This window comes from Pagrus major, chromosome 21, assembly GCF_040436345.1.
Source record: "Pagrus major chromosome 21, Pma_NU_1.0".
Taxonomy (NCBI): Eukaryota; Metazoa; Chordata; class Actinopteri; order Spariformes; family Sparidae; genus Pagrus; species Pagrus major.
Window position 1 is genome coordinate 18,972,180 of NC_133235.1, and position 20,010 is coordinate 18,992,189.

Consider the following 20,010-nt stretch of genomic DNA (forward strand, 5'->3'; position numbering starts at 1 on the left):
CTGCACCTGTTAATTTTGTAGGTCAAAAACCAGCAGGGAAGCAGGGATGCATCAGCTGTTACCTCTCTTAACAACACACATTTTCCAAACAAATCTTTAATCCACACAAACTTACAAGCACTCAAACCATTTTCGTTGTCGGTTTATAACACAAAGGTCGCCTGTGTCGTGTCACTGCTTTCTGGATGATGTGAAAGGCGATGTGTCAGACAGTGGCTACTAAGCTTTGCTGTAGGGTGACATCCTTCCCAAGATGACCGTTTTTACTTCTATCAAGTCCAGTGTTGCTCTTCCTGCTGCCACCTAAAGAATGAAGACTCTCAGAAGTACTCTTCCCTCTGTCATTGTCTGCCTGCACTGTTGTTGACACTAAGCCACCTCCACAGGTACTATTTTGTGTCTTTGATTTCCCTGCTGCTGACACAGAGTGCTCGACACTACTGCTGCTGTAACTGGCTGTATCACAGTGAGGGGATGAGGTGATAGTATTGATGTTTCTTCGCCTCCAGGTTGCGATGCCTCTTCTCACAGTCTGCGGTGACAAATCGAACTTTCTGCCTGGGCTGTGAATGCTGCGATGGGATGATAGATGGGTTTGGTGGATAGTTTTTATTTGAAAACTAGGACTACGACTGGGGGTCCTGCAGTGGAGATCAGCACTGTCTTGCTCTGCAGAAAGACTGCAGTTGTGTGTGGTTTGAACCATTATCTGGTCGCTGACAGGCCCTGGAAGTGAAGTGGTGACGTGGCTGTTTGCATGCCAAGAAGAAGTGATCCTGTTGCAGATAGGTGTTTGTGTTTTCCTAAGTCCAGGGGAGGCTGATGTGCTTCTGAGCTGTCCATGAGTCCGAGTTAGTGAGAAACTATTAATTAGTTTAACTGTTGCAGAGGTCTTGCTAGGAGGAGCGCCCAACGGTGGCCTGGGTTTGGTTTGGCACCGAGGAGGTGGGGGATGTGGTCGCATTAGGTCTGATGTAGTGTTTAAAGCTTGCAGCGTCTCCTCAGAAACCCTTTGTCCTGCTGATAGACTGGGAGAAAAGAATCACAATGGGATTCAGATCAAACATTTTCTTGCAAGAAAAAAATGAAAGGAAGTACAGTTAAAAGAGTTTGTTTTATATAAAAATAGCAACATCGTAGGAGCAGTTGTGAAGCAGCTATTTTAGGTATCAACTGTACAGTGTGAGTGTTACACCTTCCCTCTGCTGATCACAATGTGCAGCTCTTCTCATTCTAATGTGTATTATGTGCAGTTTCTGGTTCACCTGCTGGTCAGGCCTGATTGGAAGACCATGTATAGAGGGAGCAGGAAGACTGGCTCTCAGCAGCTGTCTGAAGCCATGTTTCCACTGTAGGAAATTTCCTCAGGGACAGGGAACCTTTGGAGCACCTCAGTGCAGGACCAGGGTCTGACTTAGGTAGAATTAGATTTTATTATCCCCTTAAAAGTCCCTGCTCACGTCGTAGTACTTTCCAACATTATGAGAACTTCGGGGTTTCTGCTACTTTATACTTCCAATTCACTACAATTTGGAGGCAAATACACTTTTTACTCTACTAGATTTATGTGACAACTTTAGTTACTAGTTAGTTTGCAGATAGATGCTACATCAGAGCCAAAGAAGTGCATTATTAAATTAATTAATTTGATCAGTAATCAGATTACTAAAAACACTGATTCCAAATTGGAAAAATGTTTAATCAGATCTGATAATCAGGCTGCTAATTAGTCGACCTATAGTATACATACATGTAAATATATGTATAATTTACTTTGGCTTTTGATACTTGAGTACATTTAATATCAGACAACATTTGAGTACTTTTTACAACACTGAATATTTCTGATTGGTCGAGTACTCGCAGAATTTAATTTAGGCCACCATTCTGAAAGCTCTGCAGCTGCAAACCAGTTTGTTTCTTTTTCATTTAGCTTCGGCACGTCAGCATGGAGTTATAGAAGAAAGCATACGACTGATTATTATTATAATATAGCAGACAACAATGGGCCAAATAGATTAGTTTAGTTTCTTGAAAAGTAGGTCCTGGGACTAAAAGTTCTGGTTTCTTTGGGTGGAAATGCAGCTGAAGTTGCTTCCTTTTTAGTTACTTGTTTGTTGTGGGTTGTTTAAGTGCTGGAGGGGCGGCTTTGCTTTCTTTTGTTAAGTCCTATCATTCCTTCTTCATTTCATTCACCCATTAATTTGGGATCAAATTAATTTAAAAATGTGTTTCTCCTACTCCTCCACTTGGAGTCCTGAAAGCTAAACATACTAACCTGAATCTGCTTTTCAAATCCTTCAGAGGGAGAGGGGAGGAAGCTGGCGGTGGAGCAGCCAATGATGAGGGGTACAGCTCCAAGTCCATTTGTATAGCTCCTCTAAGCTCTTTTAACTCTGCACGTAAATAAACACAACAGCATTGAGTATTGAGTCCAAAACCATCCCTCTGAAGTAGGACTGAAATACACATTCAGAAAACTATCAAATGATAGCAATCACTGTGTGCATAAGAAAAAGAAAATGCAAATTTTTGAGTGCTAAAAATGAACTCAGTTACAGTTTCACCCAGACTGCTCTCTAATGTACTCAAATTAGTTTGACTGTCTTTTGGTCCTCAATCGCTCTTTTTTATACTGAGTTCTACCAGCTAATTGAGGGAGGGTTGTAAATGAATTTACAGATTAAATGGTTACGCTAAGATCAGGTGGGATCAGCGTAACCATTTAATCTGTAAATTCATTCTATGAGCTAAAAATGAAATGGGAGGGAAGAGATAAAGAGATCTCAAATATGTGTGAAACAATAATGTGCCACCAGATGGCAGCAAGCACCAAACAGTCGGTAAAAGGACTCACCTGCAAGTGTAGGGTCTGATTTATCACCTTGACTCTTTTGTTTAATATTTTCCTGCCAGAAACACAACAGCAGAACACAGAGAGAGACAGAAGTTGTGTTACTCATGCAGCTCGAGTGTACTTCACCTATGGCACAAACTGGGACAAGTTCAGTGTAGTGACAGTTGTGGAAGAGGAAAAAGAGGCAAAAGAGGAGTTAAATGTATTAAACATGTTAAAGAAAGACTGGGTTCGGAAATAGCAAAGGAACAAGGAAAAACGGATAAAAATAAAAGCGGGAGAAATAGGAAAGGAATGTGTGTATGTATGTGTGCGTGTGAGCTACTGTGAGTGAGTGAGTGACCACTAAACGATTGAGCAGCAGTGTTCCATCATAATTTGGCCTCAAATATCTATATACAGAGAAAATGAAAACCATAGTGCTGTGTGTGTGTTTGTGTGTGTGTGTGTGTCCATAGCTTGCGAAGACGTGACTGAAAAGTGTGTCTGCATGTGTTTGTTATGAGTGACTGGCAGCCTCCACTCCTCATTTTAAATCAGCACAAAGACCAACAGAGAGCCTTTATAGGAACGACATAGACAATGCATATATAGTCCATTGTACACACACACACACACACACACACACACACACACACACACACACACACACACACACACACACACATTCTCTCTCTCTCACACAAACATACACTAACCCAAACATACCCACAGCCTGGAGACTGACAGTTAAAACATATATTTTCGGTCTATTTTCCCCAGTGGGATTCAGACCCAAAGCTCCTCGTGTTGTGTTTCAGAGCTGCAGACGGAGTGTGTGTGGCGTCTCTGACAGTCAAGTGAAATCAACTCTAAAGTGCGCACACACACACACACACACACACACACACACACACACACACACACACACACACACACACACACACACTCCGAAAATAGGCTTTGTGGTCCATGTGGGGTTTCAACCCATTACTGTGGCGCTGTTTGCTGATATTTTAGGAAAGCTTGTATGTTACTGTCATTATCTCAAACTTGAATCTCCAGAACCCATATCCACCTCTGCACAGCCAACATACACCCCACTTCTCTCGACTGGTTCAGAACCACAAACAGCAGGACAATTGGCGCCATTCCTGCTATAAAATCCAGTTGAAACCTGCTACTGATGGCTGCCATCTTTTCATCATGATCTAGCTGATCTACCAGTAAAAATCTTCGTCTTTCTGACAGAAAATCTACCATCAACTGGTTTCAGCAGCTGCTCATACATGCTCCACCAGCTTGACCAGAATATGGTTTAAATGTTTTATTCAGTGAGGTCAGTGTATGCAGGTCACACTCTGACCATTGATGGTGGTTAGTGGTGAAAAGGTTTGACCACATGTCCATCTTGTGTGACATGTCAGTGTAAGTATTCTCATTTAGCACATTAATTATTCCGAGATCATGTTTCCGTTATTTTTGATCAGAGCTCGAGCCTGTAACTACCGCAGAGGCATTCAACCTGGGAATGAATGCATCCTTTCCTCTTTCCCACTGGAGACAAGAGGAAGATGTTAGTGGGTGTAAGCAGGTTTTTTTGCCCAGTGTATAAAGGATAATGGGAAGATGACACCCTTGTCGCAATGTAAATTTTTTGCCTCTTCCAAGTGTGATGCTTTGACGCACATTGAAGTTCCTCTTATTCTTCGCCTATTTTTATATATTATTTATATATAAGATGCATGTTTGATAAAATCTTATACGTCTCTTTGTATCTCTGATGTTTCTCTGTAACTTTCCTATGTACTTTGCTGATTACCAAGTTGTTTTGGGATGTTTATTATGGATGATTAACCACACCTGCCATCATAGAGCTTGTCAGCCTATGTGTGTGCATGATGTATAAATATGTGAGTGTTTTTTTCTTTTTCTAAAACAGTTCGACCTGATGAAGATCCAAATGGGATCAAAACATTGTCTTTATTAAACTTCTGTGGCATGGGGTAAGTGTGCAGGTATCATCTTCTTTTCATTCTGGTGGAGAACTGTGACAGACAAAATTACCTTTAACTTAATTTGGGGGGAGGTCAACATGCAGTGCACTAGTTTACAAAATATCCAGTTGTTAACTTTTAAAGTGAATGAATATGTAAAGCTGCAGTAACAGTGCAGCCCACACTTAAGTGACGCTGTGTGCTCTATGTATGTATGTGGAAGTCAGTCTCGGATGGCTGCTGGCCAAAATAGGTCATTACAGTTCGGATCAATTTATGATCTGCAGCAACAAGATGCATTTAAAAGGCAATTTGATCAGACCTAACAAGCTGCTAAAAGCCTAATTTGGCTCAATTTAATGGCTAAAACCTTATATAATTTAATCAATAGCAATCTCAGTGGCGTCAAATGTGATGTTGATGAGAAAGTCATGACGGTCCTCAGGCAGGATACTTGAAACAATGTACTGTACACCTTAGTGACAAACAATTTTACAAGACATTTCTTGTCATTTGACAAATTTTCGACCACTAAAGACAGCAAAAACTGCCCAAGACAGCTAATTACAGTTGGCCTTGAAATACAGAAAAACAGATGTTAACAATCATCATCGAAAAATATGAGGGTTCAATCTTTTTCTGCTTAGAATCCATCTGGTCTGCAGAAAAAGTCCTGTATCAGGCGTCAAACTAACTCACTCTCTGGTTCTCATATAATGCCAGACAAGCATGACAATGCAGCTAGACTGTAGGTGTGTCTCTTTGTTAATGTGTGCGTGTGTCTAAATGTCTCTGTATGTATGCAGTAATTTGAGTGATTGAAAGGAGATCGATGTTACTCAGCACTGCAAAGCTCTTGGCCAGACAGATGGAAAAACAAGCTTAGACTGAGCCCTCACAGGTTTCCTATGTGTGCGTATGTGTGAGTTTGTGTTTGTGTGTGTAAATGGAAACCTTGGAAGAATTTCAGTGCCAATAGCGAGTTAGCAGGTCTTACCTGAGAGACACAAAACTTTTATTTTTAGAAAAAACAACAACTTTTTAAATGGGAAAAAAAATCTGCATTATGTAGAAAATACATAATGAAATGATACTATAGTATGTATAAATTAGGGATTTCATGGATTAATTGTCTGGTCAACTATCTTGACACTGTGCATTGTTGTAGACTAATTGTTCATCTGTGGTTTTAGCACAGTGCAGTAATAAGGGACATCATAATGCATCATAGTAGGCTATTTATAGATTTCGAGATGGCCCTCTAACAAATGATGGTGGGCACAACTGTGGTTGTTGTTGAATGTAGATTCATTTCAACGATCATTTTCTTATCTTGTTGTGTGAGAGGGAAAGACTCCATCCTTGCAAGAAAGCAGTCGTGTTGTTACTGCAATGACACAGTATCTCCACTTCAGACAAGCTTGCAGGAGGTTCAGTTAACTCAACTGTGTAATGTTAGCGTTCATACACCTAGGTTACAAGTAATCCGCCCGCTAACAGATTTGGTTGCTTGGTTTTAGTGCTTTTGTTGTTGTAGTTCTCAAAATTTCATAGAAATGTTATGTCTTCTTAATAGAAAACCAACAGCAAGATATGTAGCAAGACCGACATAAAATGTTACATTATAAGCCAGTGGTTCTGGTATAACAGAAGTATACACTGTCGTACCACCAGACTACAGAGCAGCTTCTTTCCGTCATTCTCAGCACTTTGCCATAAAAGCACTTAAATTTTCAGAACCCGATCTGGTGCCAGGCATTAAGAATAACTATATAGAAAAAGCCAATCTTCTCACTGATGGTTTTGTTTGCTTATGTAGGTCAAACAGAGGCACCAGTATTAAATTGAGACTGTTTCATAACCAGTTGAAAGTTTCTTGCAGTATGTTGAAGGGTAAAGTGAGGTTCTAGGGGGTTAAGTACATCATATTATCCCCAGAGTAAAATCATGTTGTGTATATAATGTAATATGACAAGGATATCCAGACTTGCAAGTACAGCATGGCCTCATAAGTCAGGATGCTTACACTGTATGGATATTGATTTCACTGTAAACAACTGCATCAATACAGCAAATCAATATTTTGGTTTTGGCCTGCTTTCCAATGAATAACTGTAGGACTTGGATCAGTATTGCACTGGCAGCTGAAAAACAAAAAAGATTAAAGAATCATTTGATAGATGGCTGTTTTCCATCCTGTTCTTCTTACCTTGAAATGCTTTACCAGCCTTTTCAACGCTTCACATTCCTCTATTAGGATAGACCTGTAGAGACAGACAGACAGGCAGACACACAGATAGTGTATGTTTATAATCACTACTCCAGTTGTTTTTCATTAAAAAAAATATTGAGCCAAGAACTAAAATCTAGGTCAAAGTGGAAACTTTGCATTTGACAGTCACAACACTCACACACAGCCACCTTACATAAACGCTTTTAATGATGGCTGTGGTTTGTTTGCTCAAAAGCAGTAAAAAATAATCCACATATTACTCTAATAATACAAGTACAAGTTGTAAGATGGTGGTGGTTAAATCTGTGAGAAGTATACACTTTAATACGCTGTATCATCGTCAACACTTTGGAAAGGCACACAGGCAGATTGATGATTAAAACCATCATGCAACTGAGGCAGTGACAACAGAATAGGTGAGCTTGGTCAGAATTTATCCTCGGCAGTTTTCATAAAGGGTACTGCGGATACAGTGTCCTATTTTTCTTTTTTTCCCCTGCACACTTTCTCCTTCTCTGGTTACATAACCATTGTGGACTTTATTCACTTCTTTCAGATGAAAAAAGAAACTTCTTCCCGCTCTGGGATCCATTTTCTGACAATGGGGCCTTTTGTTCTGGTCGAGTCAGGAAATGGGAGAAAGAGGGAGAAAAAGAGAGGAAGAGACGGGGAGAGAAGGGGGGAGGCTCTCTTTCAAGGTAGCCCCAGTGACTGTATTGCCCTGTGGGCCTCCAAGTGAGGGATGTAGGAAGGAAAGGGAGGGATGGAGTGTTAAGGAGGCAGGGCAGCGACAAAAGCACCGAGGAGAGTTGAGGGGAAATTAAGGAGAGAACTGAGGAAAAGGAGATTCCTCTGTGAAGAGCACATATGAAATATGTCATGAACAGAAAAAACATATAGGCCTCCGCAATATGCATGATATGTCTCTGCTAGTTAGTAACATAAATCTGAAAATAAAGATGAAGAAATGTTTTTTGTGTGACGTCTTGTTTAGTCAGTCTGTATACATTGTTGTTCCCCACCTGAGGGTCGAGACCACCCAATGGATCCCAAAAAATGTTATGACTACAGGACGACAGGGTGGTTAAAACAAAAAGGGAAAGAAAAGTTCAATTTTCTTAAATTAAAATTGTGCTTAGTTTCTAAATATTTACAATTTCATGATGTAAATAGTACATCAGCCAGTTGCCAGGATAAAATGTTGGCAGTTAATGATTCTGCAAACCACTGATATGTTCACATTTGTACCTGTCACAGGCGCATGTTCAATACTGTCATCTTTACAATAATTTCACATGATGCTTGTGTGTCAATCGGGAGGTGGACGGGATGGTGGTGGAGTTAAAGGTGAGAAGGCTGCCAAGCCAGTGACCACAATTAAGACTCCATCTCAACATTTATAAATGTCAAACCACTGGATATTTTTGAGAAGGGACAATGGCGATTTAACATTTGTTGGGGTGAGTGGGTTGAGCATACGATGCTTTGTTTTAAGTGTCACGAGGAGAGCTATTTCAATAAATAACTTAATGATAGCTTTTTTTTAAAATATGAATGTATATGTTGGCTAATAAGTGACAAACATTGCAGCAAAGACCTGTCAATTAATAAAACCAGTAGTTACAATTCTTTAAAATTACCAATCTAATGGAGCCACATCAATATTGGTGTTTATCTATTTATCATCAGTCAATTTATCCTCATCTGACTCTTAACTCACAAATATCAGTATCAGTCAGGCAGTAGACAGGTTGGGAAACACTGCTCTGTGCAACTTACTTGAGTCGGTCCACCACCTCGTCAATGTCAGAGATATTCAGTTTGTCTCTCATTGCCTCAATCTCATCTTCAGCATTGGACTGGACTGAACACTGAGAGATTGGTCTGAAAGAGAGGACAGCAAGGAAAGTAAGAAAAGAGTAGCATCATGCATCAAAAGCACTGTATGGTTGCAATAAAACATTCAAGCTCTGTTTCATCAGTGTTACTTACCTGCTTCCAGCATCACGATCTTCACGGTTGCTACAGTTTCGAAAACAGCTGTCAACGTGACCCAGAGCGTAGTCCACAGTTTTAGGCTTGTACCGCAAAACGAGCTCCTCGCCATCTCTATAGCAACAGCACATACAAAGAGAGACTTTACACAAGTCAGTTTACTGTATCTGTAGCTCTTTCAGTGTTTATGAGTTTTGGGCAGTGCTGTAAAAGCATAGACTGAGACCAGCTGAAACTGTTGATACCTTTAAACATAAACTTATAACTATATTACAACTATATCTTGTATTCTTGTTTTTGAACAGTTTTACAGTAAATATACTCACTAATCTGTAAAGCCCTTTGATTTGCACTAACCTGTATGAAAAGTGCTATACAAATAAAGGTTGATTGATTGAATTACTGATAGCCTGAACAATGATCACTTTCTTGCTTCTTGCGGGATGATCTGGTGGTGCTTTTTGTTCCATAAAGGCCACAAAACATGCGAATTTATGAGAAATCTATTGTCAGATATCATTTTACAATTATCAACAATGATGGTCTCGGAAAAAAAAAATCAGATCTCAGGAAGTAAAAAATAAGCATAAGCTGCATTTTATTTTCTGAATGATCCGTGGGAGAAAAAGAAACAAGCAGATGGTGTAGGCAGCTGTAGGCGGGGTGACAGCGTGGTCAATTTTGCTTAACCTAACAGCCCATACATGAGGGAAAACGCATCTTTTCTAGCCACTCAGACAATGACATGGAGTTGTGTGTGTGCGTGTGTGTATGTGGCTGGGTGGATGACTAGGGCATCAGGACCACACAAGAAGAGGCCAATAATATAAATCAGTTGACTTTTACAAGGTTCACACCCACTCACACACCCTCATGGTAAAAATCTGGTACGAGAATGAGAGCTATTTTTGCCAACCTTCAGTTGATGTGGCTTTAAGTTAATTAGTTAGTGAGTTAGTCATAAAGGAAATTAAAGGAAATAAAGGAAAGTATTCTTGGCTAATAAGTCTGGTAAATTAGGTATTACACACACAAAAATAATTTCCAAGGAGAGAAAGAGAGATAGAAAGATGCTGGTCTGCATCTTGATGCTTTGGCAACAATTCCCTTCCCCACAAAGCACATTAAATTGAACAAAATTGACAAACAGAGGGTTGTGGTGCATTTTAAAGTGGAAGTGTTATTATGGGCAAGTGTGTTCGGTTTACTCCAGAAAGCCATTCAGCTACACTGGGGACTTAGCCTAACTGAACGATCAAAGGCCTGAAACACACACACACACACAAACACACACAGTGCCAAGTATCAAGGTCAGCAAGTATACCGAAGCCAACTTCAAAGAGAAAAAGCGATTTGTGCTGGCACAGTGTGTGTGTGGCACAAACATTTTTTTTGGTAGTGTTCCTACACAGCCAGTAACAATGGGATATATTTCTCCTTTGAACGGGACTTTCTCTAATCCATTTACATCGCTGCCAAAGCACTTCACAAGAGTGACTTGTGATGTGTCTTGCTCAGTGACACTTTAATAAGACACAGTGCTGTTGTGGGCACCAGACCTGTGGCCTTTTGGATATTGGATTGTCAACTTAAACATCAGGCCTCGAGTTTTATCCTGACTTAAAAGAAACTCCAGTAAGATTACTTCAAAATAAGTGCCTGCCAACTGAGCTGGTATTACAAGGATCAGTGTTACATTATAAATCATAGTTCTTTTGATGATATGAGCAGAGGACTACACTGAGGGAAGAATTCAATTTTCAATTTGAGTAAAAACACACATAACAATGCAACAGATTTAAGCGATGCTAGCACTGTGGCTCTAGGGATGGCAATGTTGGTCTATCTTTCCACCACTTTGGTTCAAACTGAAATATCTAACAATATCCATACAATTTTGTTCAGACAATCAGGCCCCCGGAGGCTGAAAAAGAACATTTGTTCTTTTGAGTGAAATGTTTTGTTTTGTGGTTAGGTTTGCTACAAAACTTTGACATATGAATACAGTTCTTTTCATCAAGATGAATTGTAATGACTTTGTTATTCTTCTGCTTTTTCCTCTAGAAGCATCATCAGGTCAAAATTTCAGTTTCTCAACACTTTGGTTTACAACAAAATACCTCCGAAACTAACTACAGACCAACTTGTAATGGGATCACACCCGCTGCAATGTCAGAAAACATGTTTATGTTCTGACCCATATCTGCATTATTACAAGAGATCACATCCATCTTTGAAGTTGGCCTTTACACACCAGTAAAGTTTCATGACTGCATCCATTGGTTGTGATGGTATTGCGTTGACAGACAGACCTATAAACACCCCGCAATAAATCGCTTCTGTGTTAGTTTCCGCAACAAAATATGTCCAGGACCACATTTTGCTATAATGGAACAAACACACAGACTCACAAAGTGAAAAATTACTAGCTGACGCTGTCATGGCCAGTAATGAAATTCATATTGTCCTCAGCTATACTTGTGTTAAGTGCTCAATTGTATGTTAGCAAGCTCACACAGTAAACATTGTTAAATATCTGGCATTAGCATTGTCACTGTGAGCATGTTGGCATCATGGATATCGGTTAGCATGGTTAGCACTGCTTTGCCTAAGTACAGTGTAACAGAGCTGCTAGCATAGCTCTACAGTCTTCATATTTGTTTTAGGATGGATCAAATAAGACATCAACAAATTCAGTACGTTTGTAATTTTAGCAAAAAATGAATCTAGATTCTACAGATCAACATGGTCAACATGGCACAAATCTGTTAGACTAGTGGTCCCATAAAGAGGACCAGGGATAATGACATATATAAAATAAGCACACAAATACACAAAAAAAACCCACAACCTAAAACCACATTCAAGAGTTGCAACACAAACCCAAACAGAAAAAAGGAAATCACAATAAAAAGGATGTCAATAAATTGACAGGCAATAAATGGTTTGCCACTAAAATGGAGAACAATCCATCTTATGTCGTGTTTTCCTAAAAGGCCTCAGCAAAACCTGAGAGGTGACATGGGGCAACATTCCTGGCAGCAGCGAGCTCGTTGCTGGGATAGTTACCAGCTCATGCATAGTTGGCCTCTCGCACACTCTTGTACATCCTCACAAACACTTTACAATTTAACAGCCCCTGATTTATGTAACATAATGGAAGGATGTGTGGCAGTGATACTGACCAATATTATCCTGCCAACACTTTTATGAGATTCTTAGAGTATTTTAATACATGTCATTAAATTGCCAACTGCTACAAGCTCATGTCCGACCTGAGTTGTACGATTAGCTGTAGAGATTAAAAAGCAAACAATTAGAAAGAATTACCACTCCTTGAGGAGCTTATAACTCCCTGATGGTTGTGTATCATTAAAAAATGCATTCTCCCAGTGAGCATTTACACAAACATAAAATCTTAACAATTTAAAGATGAGTATTAAAACATTCAACACATCTTTAATACAAGAAAGCTAGCAGGGACATGGTCTTTAAATCTAGGCGAGTTTTTGTTGGAATTTGGAGTGGAATGCATGGAAGTCTCCCTGCTATAATTGTCCTATTGTTCCACAATTCCCATACCAGTTTGCAACATCCCTACGCCAAAAACCTTTGTTCCTCTGCCTTCCATCCCATTTGTAACTGACGAAGGAACACAATATAGCTTTTTATGGCACTCTTTGTTTGGGGGAAAATGACGCAGGGAGTGTGAGAGCAGGGTCTCAACCTACTCGACTACTCCGTACCATCTTTGTGCTTTGCTTGGTGTAGACCACTGACAAGGAGGAAAATCTCATGATGGAAAAAAAACAAACAAATGTTTGTTACAAGAGCAGAAGTGAAAGTGAATATTAGAGAAATAAATAATGCAAATGTCGACTGTTTATCTGCCTAATCAGGTCCATCTGTAGGGTAAAACTGGGGACCGACACAGTGAACTAAAGCTGCTTGGTGTGCTTTCTTAGATGGCTACCATATTCCTTGTTAATAACCAGTGGTGGATTGTAGTGGGTGATTTTTTCCGATATCCAATTAGTTTGCAGAATAACTTTTTCACCATGACAACTGGTGTAAACACATATTTGTGTTGTGTTGCTTCTAAGTTATAATGAAATACAGCTTCTTTCGGACTGTCTTTAATGGCTCCCTCATGTTGTACAAGTCAGAATAAATTACAACCCTCATTCCAAAAAAGTTTGAATGCTCTATAAAACATAAATCAAACAGAATGTGATCATTTGCTTTTCCTTTTTGACATTTACTAGTTAAAGTTATATTGTTTTTCTCATCAACCTCTTTGATTTTTAAAAAAACATATGCTTTGATGGCAGCACCATGTTTCAATCAAGTTGGGACAGGGGCAACAAAAGACTGGAAAATATGCTGAATGCTCCAAAATCACCCTTTTGGAACGTTCCACAAGTAAACAGGTTGATTGGTAACAGGTGATAGTATCATGATAGGGTATGAAAGGGACACCCTGGAAAGGCTCAGTGGTTTACAGGCAAGGATGGATCCACTTTGTGAAACACATGACTGTTAAAAGAATATTACTACATGGGCTCGGGGAACACTGTAAATGTTTGAAAATGATTGCATTCTGTTTTTGATTATGTGTTACACAGCGACCCAACTTTTTTGGAATCGGGGCGGTAAAACTCATTATGTTCTGGGTCCAAAAAACACAGCCTTTCCATAATTCATTAAAAATGTACATTAGAGTGTATTTATGTGTGAGAGATCCTTCACCTACCTCCCTCCCCTGCTGGCCCTCTCTCTGAGAGTCTGCAGTAACATCTTGACCTCGGCTCTCACCAGCTCTTTGATTGCGGGGGGGTCAGCCAGAACAGAGCCCTGCTGACGTAGGAGAGGGGTCCCTGCCCTGCTGCTATTGTTTCCTTGCTGGCTCTTCTGCAACATATTTGCCTGCAAACATCTTTGTTATGGTAAGTGAATACAACCAGGAGTTATACATAACATGATTCATCATGGTAACGAGACATTAACAAGATGAGCTTTACCAGCCAGGTGACACATCCACAGCTTAGTGACAGTTTATGATCCTATAACAAGTGGTTAATGAAAAATTCTCAAACTCAGCTTGATTTAGTAAGCTACTCTTTTAAAACAGAGTGCACAGTCCACTTGCAATATGCTGCAAGCAGTGATCCAGACATCCATCTCTAGTGACGTCCCCTGACAGCCTCTCTGACTGAGGATGATGTGGGACTTTTCATGTCTCAGGGAAGGCTTATGTTATTTTTTTCGAGTCACAGCGAGCCCAAAATATAACTATAATCTGTGAAAAAGCCATTATACTGTGAGTGTACCTGTTCATAAACAGCAGTTCTGGTAGGGGCACGTTTTTTTCTAACTAAGTAAAGGTATTCTGGCCAAGAGACAAGGGGGCTCCATATATTCTGCGCTTGTTTTTCCAAACAAAAATGAAAGGTGTGAATTTATTAGTCTATTTAAAAACACAGTATGCAATTTCTGCTGCTAGGGACCTCTAAATTAAAACAATAAAAACAGAAGATGTTTGATGTCATCATGAAGTAACGTAGGATCATGGGAGTTGTTGTCGTCATTGTCAAAAACAACCACAATTGCTGATGAAAATCTGTCTGACAAGTAAAACGTATTAAAGCTTTATCGACATTATATTTAGTCACCTTTGCCAGCTTCAATCCACAACAAAATATATACCATTGGTCGAGTAATTTTTAGACATTTTAAAGCAGAAATGTTACATTTTATATCTTTAAACTAAAAGTAGTGAAAGTATAAGAGCTGAAAATATCAATAATGAACATTTTTTGTAAACATACTAAGAATACAGTGCAAACACTGCGACGTAGCACCATTTTTTTTCACTTTCTATTAGTAACAACATTTCCAGAGATGTCGTTGGCACAAGAAACCATTGTTTACTGTAAAGTGCTGTAAACACTGAACATTGCCTTCTTTGGATTAGGAAGCAATGCAACTTTTGGATGCACAAGGACATAAAACCTGGGTGAAACTTTCTTTTGATCAATACATTTTTGGTGAAGTGAGTGAGCCTTATTTATGTCTGGCACAGTGTTTTCCTGTAGTTCCATACCTCAATTAAACTATATCTTGCTTTTATCTTGGCAACCGAAGGACGTGTACATGTAGCATGATGAAGTTTAGGTTGGCAATGTCTGCTGCAGGACCAGCTTTTTTAATCTTTGTATTTTTTTTTCTAGGATTATCACTGCAGATAAAGGATTTGATTAAAAAAAGTGGAAAAGAACACTCTTTATGCACGACTTCCTCTATTAGCCCATAGGAGGGCTGAGCACCCAGGACTAAAGGTGTACTTTCACACTAATCAGCTGAAAAATCACCATAATTTTACCATAATGTTACAGCCAAAGGAAAAGTAGTGAAAAAAAAGATCATGTGGGTTAAAAAAGAGCAGGTGAGAAAAATGTGCGTGTGAATGCTCATGTGCATTTGTGTCTCAGTGCAGTCTGGATACTATTAACACCTACACACCTGTTGCCTGCCAATCATCCCTGTCATAATGCTGTCAAAGACTTCAAACGAATACACTGGAGGATACTAAACACGCTGCTCCTGGTCTTTGCATGTGCGTTGATGACTTTGCCTGCATCAAGTCACATACCAGCATTCACATACACACACACAGCCTTTTTCGCTTACACTGGCTTCCTCTGTCTGCCTTTAGGTGTTGAGGTGTTTATGTTACAGGATTCATGGCTCACTTGCTAACAAGTCATTCCTGGATCTTTTCCTCCTCCTCCCTCTGCTGTGAGACTGTTGATCTCATCCTGGAGCTATTTTAAGGGAGCGCTGTTGAAACCTGTCATTTTTAAAAAAACCTACCAGGAGCCATTACGTTGAATTATTAAAATCGGGTTTTTGAACACATTTAACTTAAAGGGCTCATTTTCATTCAGAGGCAGGAAAAGGAGCGAGAGTGTAGAGGGAGGTACAGAGAGATTGGCCTTGTCGAGAGACTTAAAAAGAGAGGCTAATGTTCTCTCTGATCTAACCGCCGGAGACAATGGAGACCTTGATGGAGGGAGGAATGGCGGTATGGAGGAATGGAGGAGTCGCCTACAGATCAACTATTACTTTTCACAGTGGCTCGCTGAGGGATGGAATTCATTACATGGCTGCAAGAGAAGCAGGAACAGAAGGGAGAGAAAAGAGAAAAATGTGGAGATAGGCAGACATAGGCAGAGGAAACAGAAGAGAAAAGGAAGCGATCCACCCTGCAGTAAAATAAATAACTGTAGAAACCTGTATTGCACTAGTCTGAGAGTTGAATAAGGTACTCTGTGCTTTGTTTTTGTTTTTTTTCCTCTGGAAATGTCTTAAAGCTCTCAGCCTAAGTCGTTCTTTCCGTCTGAGGGTTTTACACCCAGCCAGTGCATACACCGCACTGTAGGTGAAAAAACACTAGAGCAAGACTCAAAGTTACACACACGATACACAAAGTGCACATATGCACACATCTATTTTCCTTCCACGAATGCATACACTATGTGTTGCTAACAGTTGAGGATTAACCTCTTTAACCCTGTTATACCGACCCCCTGACTCACTAAGCTGACTAGGCCTCTTTTACGTGTATACAGTAAATATATATGTTTGTGTGTGTGTGTGTGCGTGCGTGTGTGTGTGCAGACAGGATTGTGTCTGTATATAAATTGAATTACTCTACATCATTCTGGATGTATTTTAGTTTTAATTCTTCTTTGAATAGCGCTTCAAATTCATTTTTGTGACGCAAACAGCCATTTAATTTGACTGTTTAATTGTGACTATGTGTAAGTGCACACCTGTGCGTGTGCATGATTAAATGTAAAAAGCTCTTTTTAGTTCTTAGTTTTAATGATTGACTGTCTTGTGGTCAAAAATAATGTGTGGTCAGCATCTACATGGCACTGCTTAAGCGCTGAGGCAGACTCTGTAGCATAACCAGACGCCTAGCCTGTTGGCTCAGTACAGGGTGATAACATCTACAGATGAAGAGATTTCAGTCAAACAAACAGAATAAAAAGAGAAAATTAAAGGAGGAACAAGAGAAGAAAAGCAAAGAAATTAAACTATATGAGACAGAAAACAGCCAATAACAGAGGTTTTTATATCCTGTAGAAAGTGCTAACAAGAGGAATTCTTTGTGTCTGTGTGCAATCTACATGGACAGATTTGGTCTTAAGTGCACATGGCATGACCCCTCTTATGTAATTCAGCGTGAAAGGAATGTTCCCTCAGTACTGCAGATGAGGCAGCAGCGTTGTTGTACCCAAAAGTCGTACTTGAGTAAAAGTAAAGATATCGTGTTAAAATATAACTTTGGTAAAAGGGAAAGTCATTCATATAAATAGAACTTGAGTGAGAGTCCCAAAGTATCTGATATTATATATACTTAAGTATCAGAAGTAATTTTCTGGCAATAAATATGCATAAGAATCAAAAGTACAAGTAAATATAAATTAAACATATATTTACATGTATGTACATAGTGTAAACTATGTTTCAACAGACTATAAGAGCAGATAGAATATATTTCTGATTATCAGAATCAGTGATTTTTTCATGGGACTGCTGATAAAATAAATAAATTTAAAAATGCTGAACTTTGGTTCTGATTCAGCATACAATCTGCAAAGTAACTTAAAAAAGTACAACATTTGCCTTAAAAATGTAGTGAAGCAAGTAACAGATATGGAAATACTTGAGTAAATGTACTTAGTTACATTTATTGACCACATGTCGAATTCATACAAGCAAATAGGGGCAGCATATCACCAGAGTAACTGCTAACTGCTGCTATCTGTAGCTGCCGTTAGCTAGTTTGATCAGTTAGCAGTGCAGCTAGCGGTCCTATTCGGACTGAGAGCTCGGAGCACCAGGGGAGGGCTGGTATTGTTTACTATCTGATTATTGCTTTGTGAGTTACATAGTGGTATTACAAGGCAGGTTGGGCCAGGGCTAGCTGGTTAGCATGCTAACTTCAGTAGACATCTCTGCAACACAATACCGAGATGTCTGTGACATGACATCTAAACTCTTATTTCTTCACATTCTGTTGATCATTTTAGTAACTTCTTTTATGTTTCAAGCTAACAGTCATTCGTCAGCTAACATATAACACCTTTAAAGAAAAAAGATTTTTGTAGAAAAATGTTTATTTCTCAAAGTAAGGTTTTAAACATTTTAGTTTTGTCACCTTAGTGGTGGATAGTGGTGGATTTTTCTCATCGATCCTGCAAGTCTTTCTTGGGTGAGGTCTTTTTGTGAGCGTTCTCCATGTGAGGGGTTTTGGGGCCGAGAGTTTAGCTGTCCTTAAGTAAATATTGATGTCTGTCCTGCTCACTTTTGGACTTCACTGCAGCTCAGTGCCAGTTAACCCACATTTCACTTTTAATAGGGAGTCTGGGAATTGTAATTAAAGAGTCGAAGCAGCCAAACTAACCTCCGTACACAACCTAACACCACAGATCATAAATTGTTTGGGCAGGAGTGCTTAGCTGAGCAAATTTTTGATTCACCCTGAAGCCAAGCTCAAAAGGAAATTCTTGCAGATGGTGTGATGGTATTCTTGTGGGATCCTACCAGAAGCAGACCCAGCATCTGAATTCTTTGAACGAATAACACAGTAAGTGTGAAACAAGTTTCTGAAGAGAAACTAAAAGGCCAAGTATGCAGCAATATTCTGACAGGAGAGATGAGATGTTTTGCAGTCATCACAACAGTCTTACCTCAGAGTGCACCCTTGTGTACATATTAACCAGGTGATAGCCCAGTGCTGTTTTGATCTTTTGCAGCTCTGACTTAGTAACATGGTCAGTGATCAGGCTCCACAAAGACTCACTGGGGCACCAGAGATGGTTTTCATCGGGAGACTGCATGCGAATGGCAATCTAGAATTGAAGGAATGGAAAGAAACTGTAGAAACATAACAACATACACCATAACTGATTGAGGTTGGCCAGAATGACAGTCCAACAGTGGTGGACATTTAAGGAACTTGATTGCTCTTCGTGTAGTGTGTTCATATTATGTTACTTTAAATGTGTACTTAATAATATTTCAGAGGAAAGTACTTTTTACTGGGCTGCATCTGCTTGAGCTACCTGTAACTATCTTACAATCTTACATACAAAAAGGTTACAGATTAAACTATGCAACAGTAAACAAAGCCATTTAAAACAAAGACTGCGCCTAATGACTACCTTCATTATATGACAGTTTTTTCTATGAAATGTCAGAATATATCAGATATATAGGCCTTTATATACCTTAACTGACCATAAATAAAATATTAGCAGGTTGCTGTGATTCTCCATACTCTTGCTAACCCAATTAGCTTCGTCCACAGTACTGAAAATGATAGAAAGTAGTAGCTAATTTAGCAGCAAATGCTTCACGGCTAACGTTAGCTAGCTAGGTACCTGACAAACTGTGTAAATAAAGTTGGTCTAACTTTGCATAAAAGCGAAGGAAGAGTTCACAGAGCACATCTTAAACAGTAAAGCCATAAAACTGCTTGTGTGGCACACGACAAAAGTTTGCAAAATTGCGTTTACAGATAAATACAAGCTCACCTTTATTTGTTCCTTCAATCTAGCAAGGTTTTGGTATCCAAGGGCAACATTCCGGTTGCTATGCGGAAGTATCGCGAGATTACTCGAGGGTTTCTCTAGAAATGTAAACATACAGATTTTACCTCACTGATTAAGAGTTCATGTGTGTGTTTTAGTAGAAGAAAGCCGCAAAACGTTTCAAGAAAATTCACTCAAAGTAATAAATTATGCTAAATGCTTATTCTATGCTCTGTAGACTTAAGTAACAACACACGAGACCTCCTGTGCTCTCATAAAAATCTGAACTAATATACTCCAAGAAGTTAAGCTGGGTGAGGAGGGACAGACTTGTGCTGAGACTGG

General features: G+C 39.4%; 1 protein-coding gene across 1 annotated transcript; it reads right to left on the reverse strand.

Moving 5' to 3' along the window:
* Window positions 1-126: 126 nt before the first annotated feature.
* On the reverse strand, window positions 127-19,842 carry ccdc24 (coiled-coil domain containing 24). The gene is made up of 9 exons (XM_073491854.1): window positions 19,669-19,842; window positions 18,823-18,984; window positions 13,815-13,987; window positions 9,059-9,175; window positions 8,846-8,950; window positions 7,043-7,097; window positions 2,858-2,909; window positions 2,279-2,396; window positions 127-1,028 (listed from the first exon to the last, which is right to left on the reverse strand). The coding sequence occupies exons 1-9, from the start codon at window positions 19,777-19,779 to the stop codon at window positions 206-208; spliced, it is 1,716 nt and encodes a 571-aa protein (XP_073347955.1). The 5' UTR covers window positions 19,780-19,842; the 3' UTR covers window positions 127-205.
* Between the last annotated feature and the right edge of the window lie 168 nt (window positions 19,843-20,010).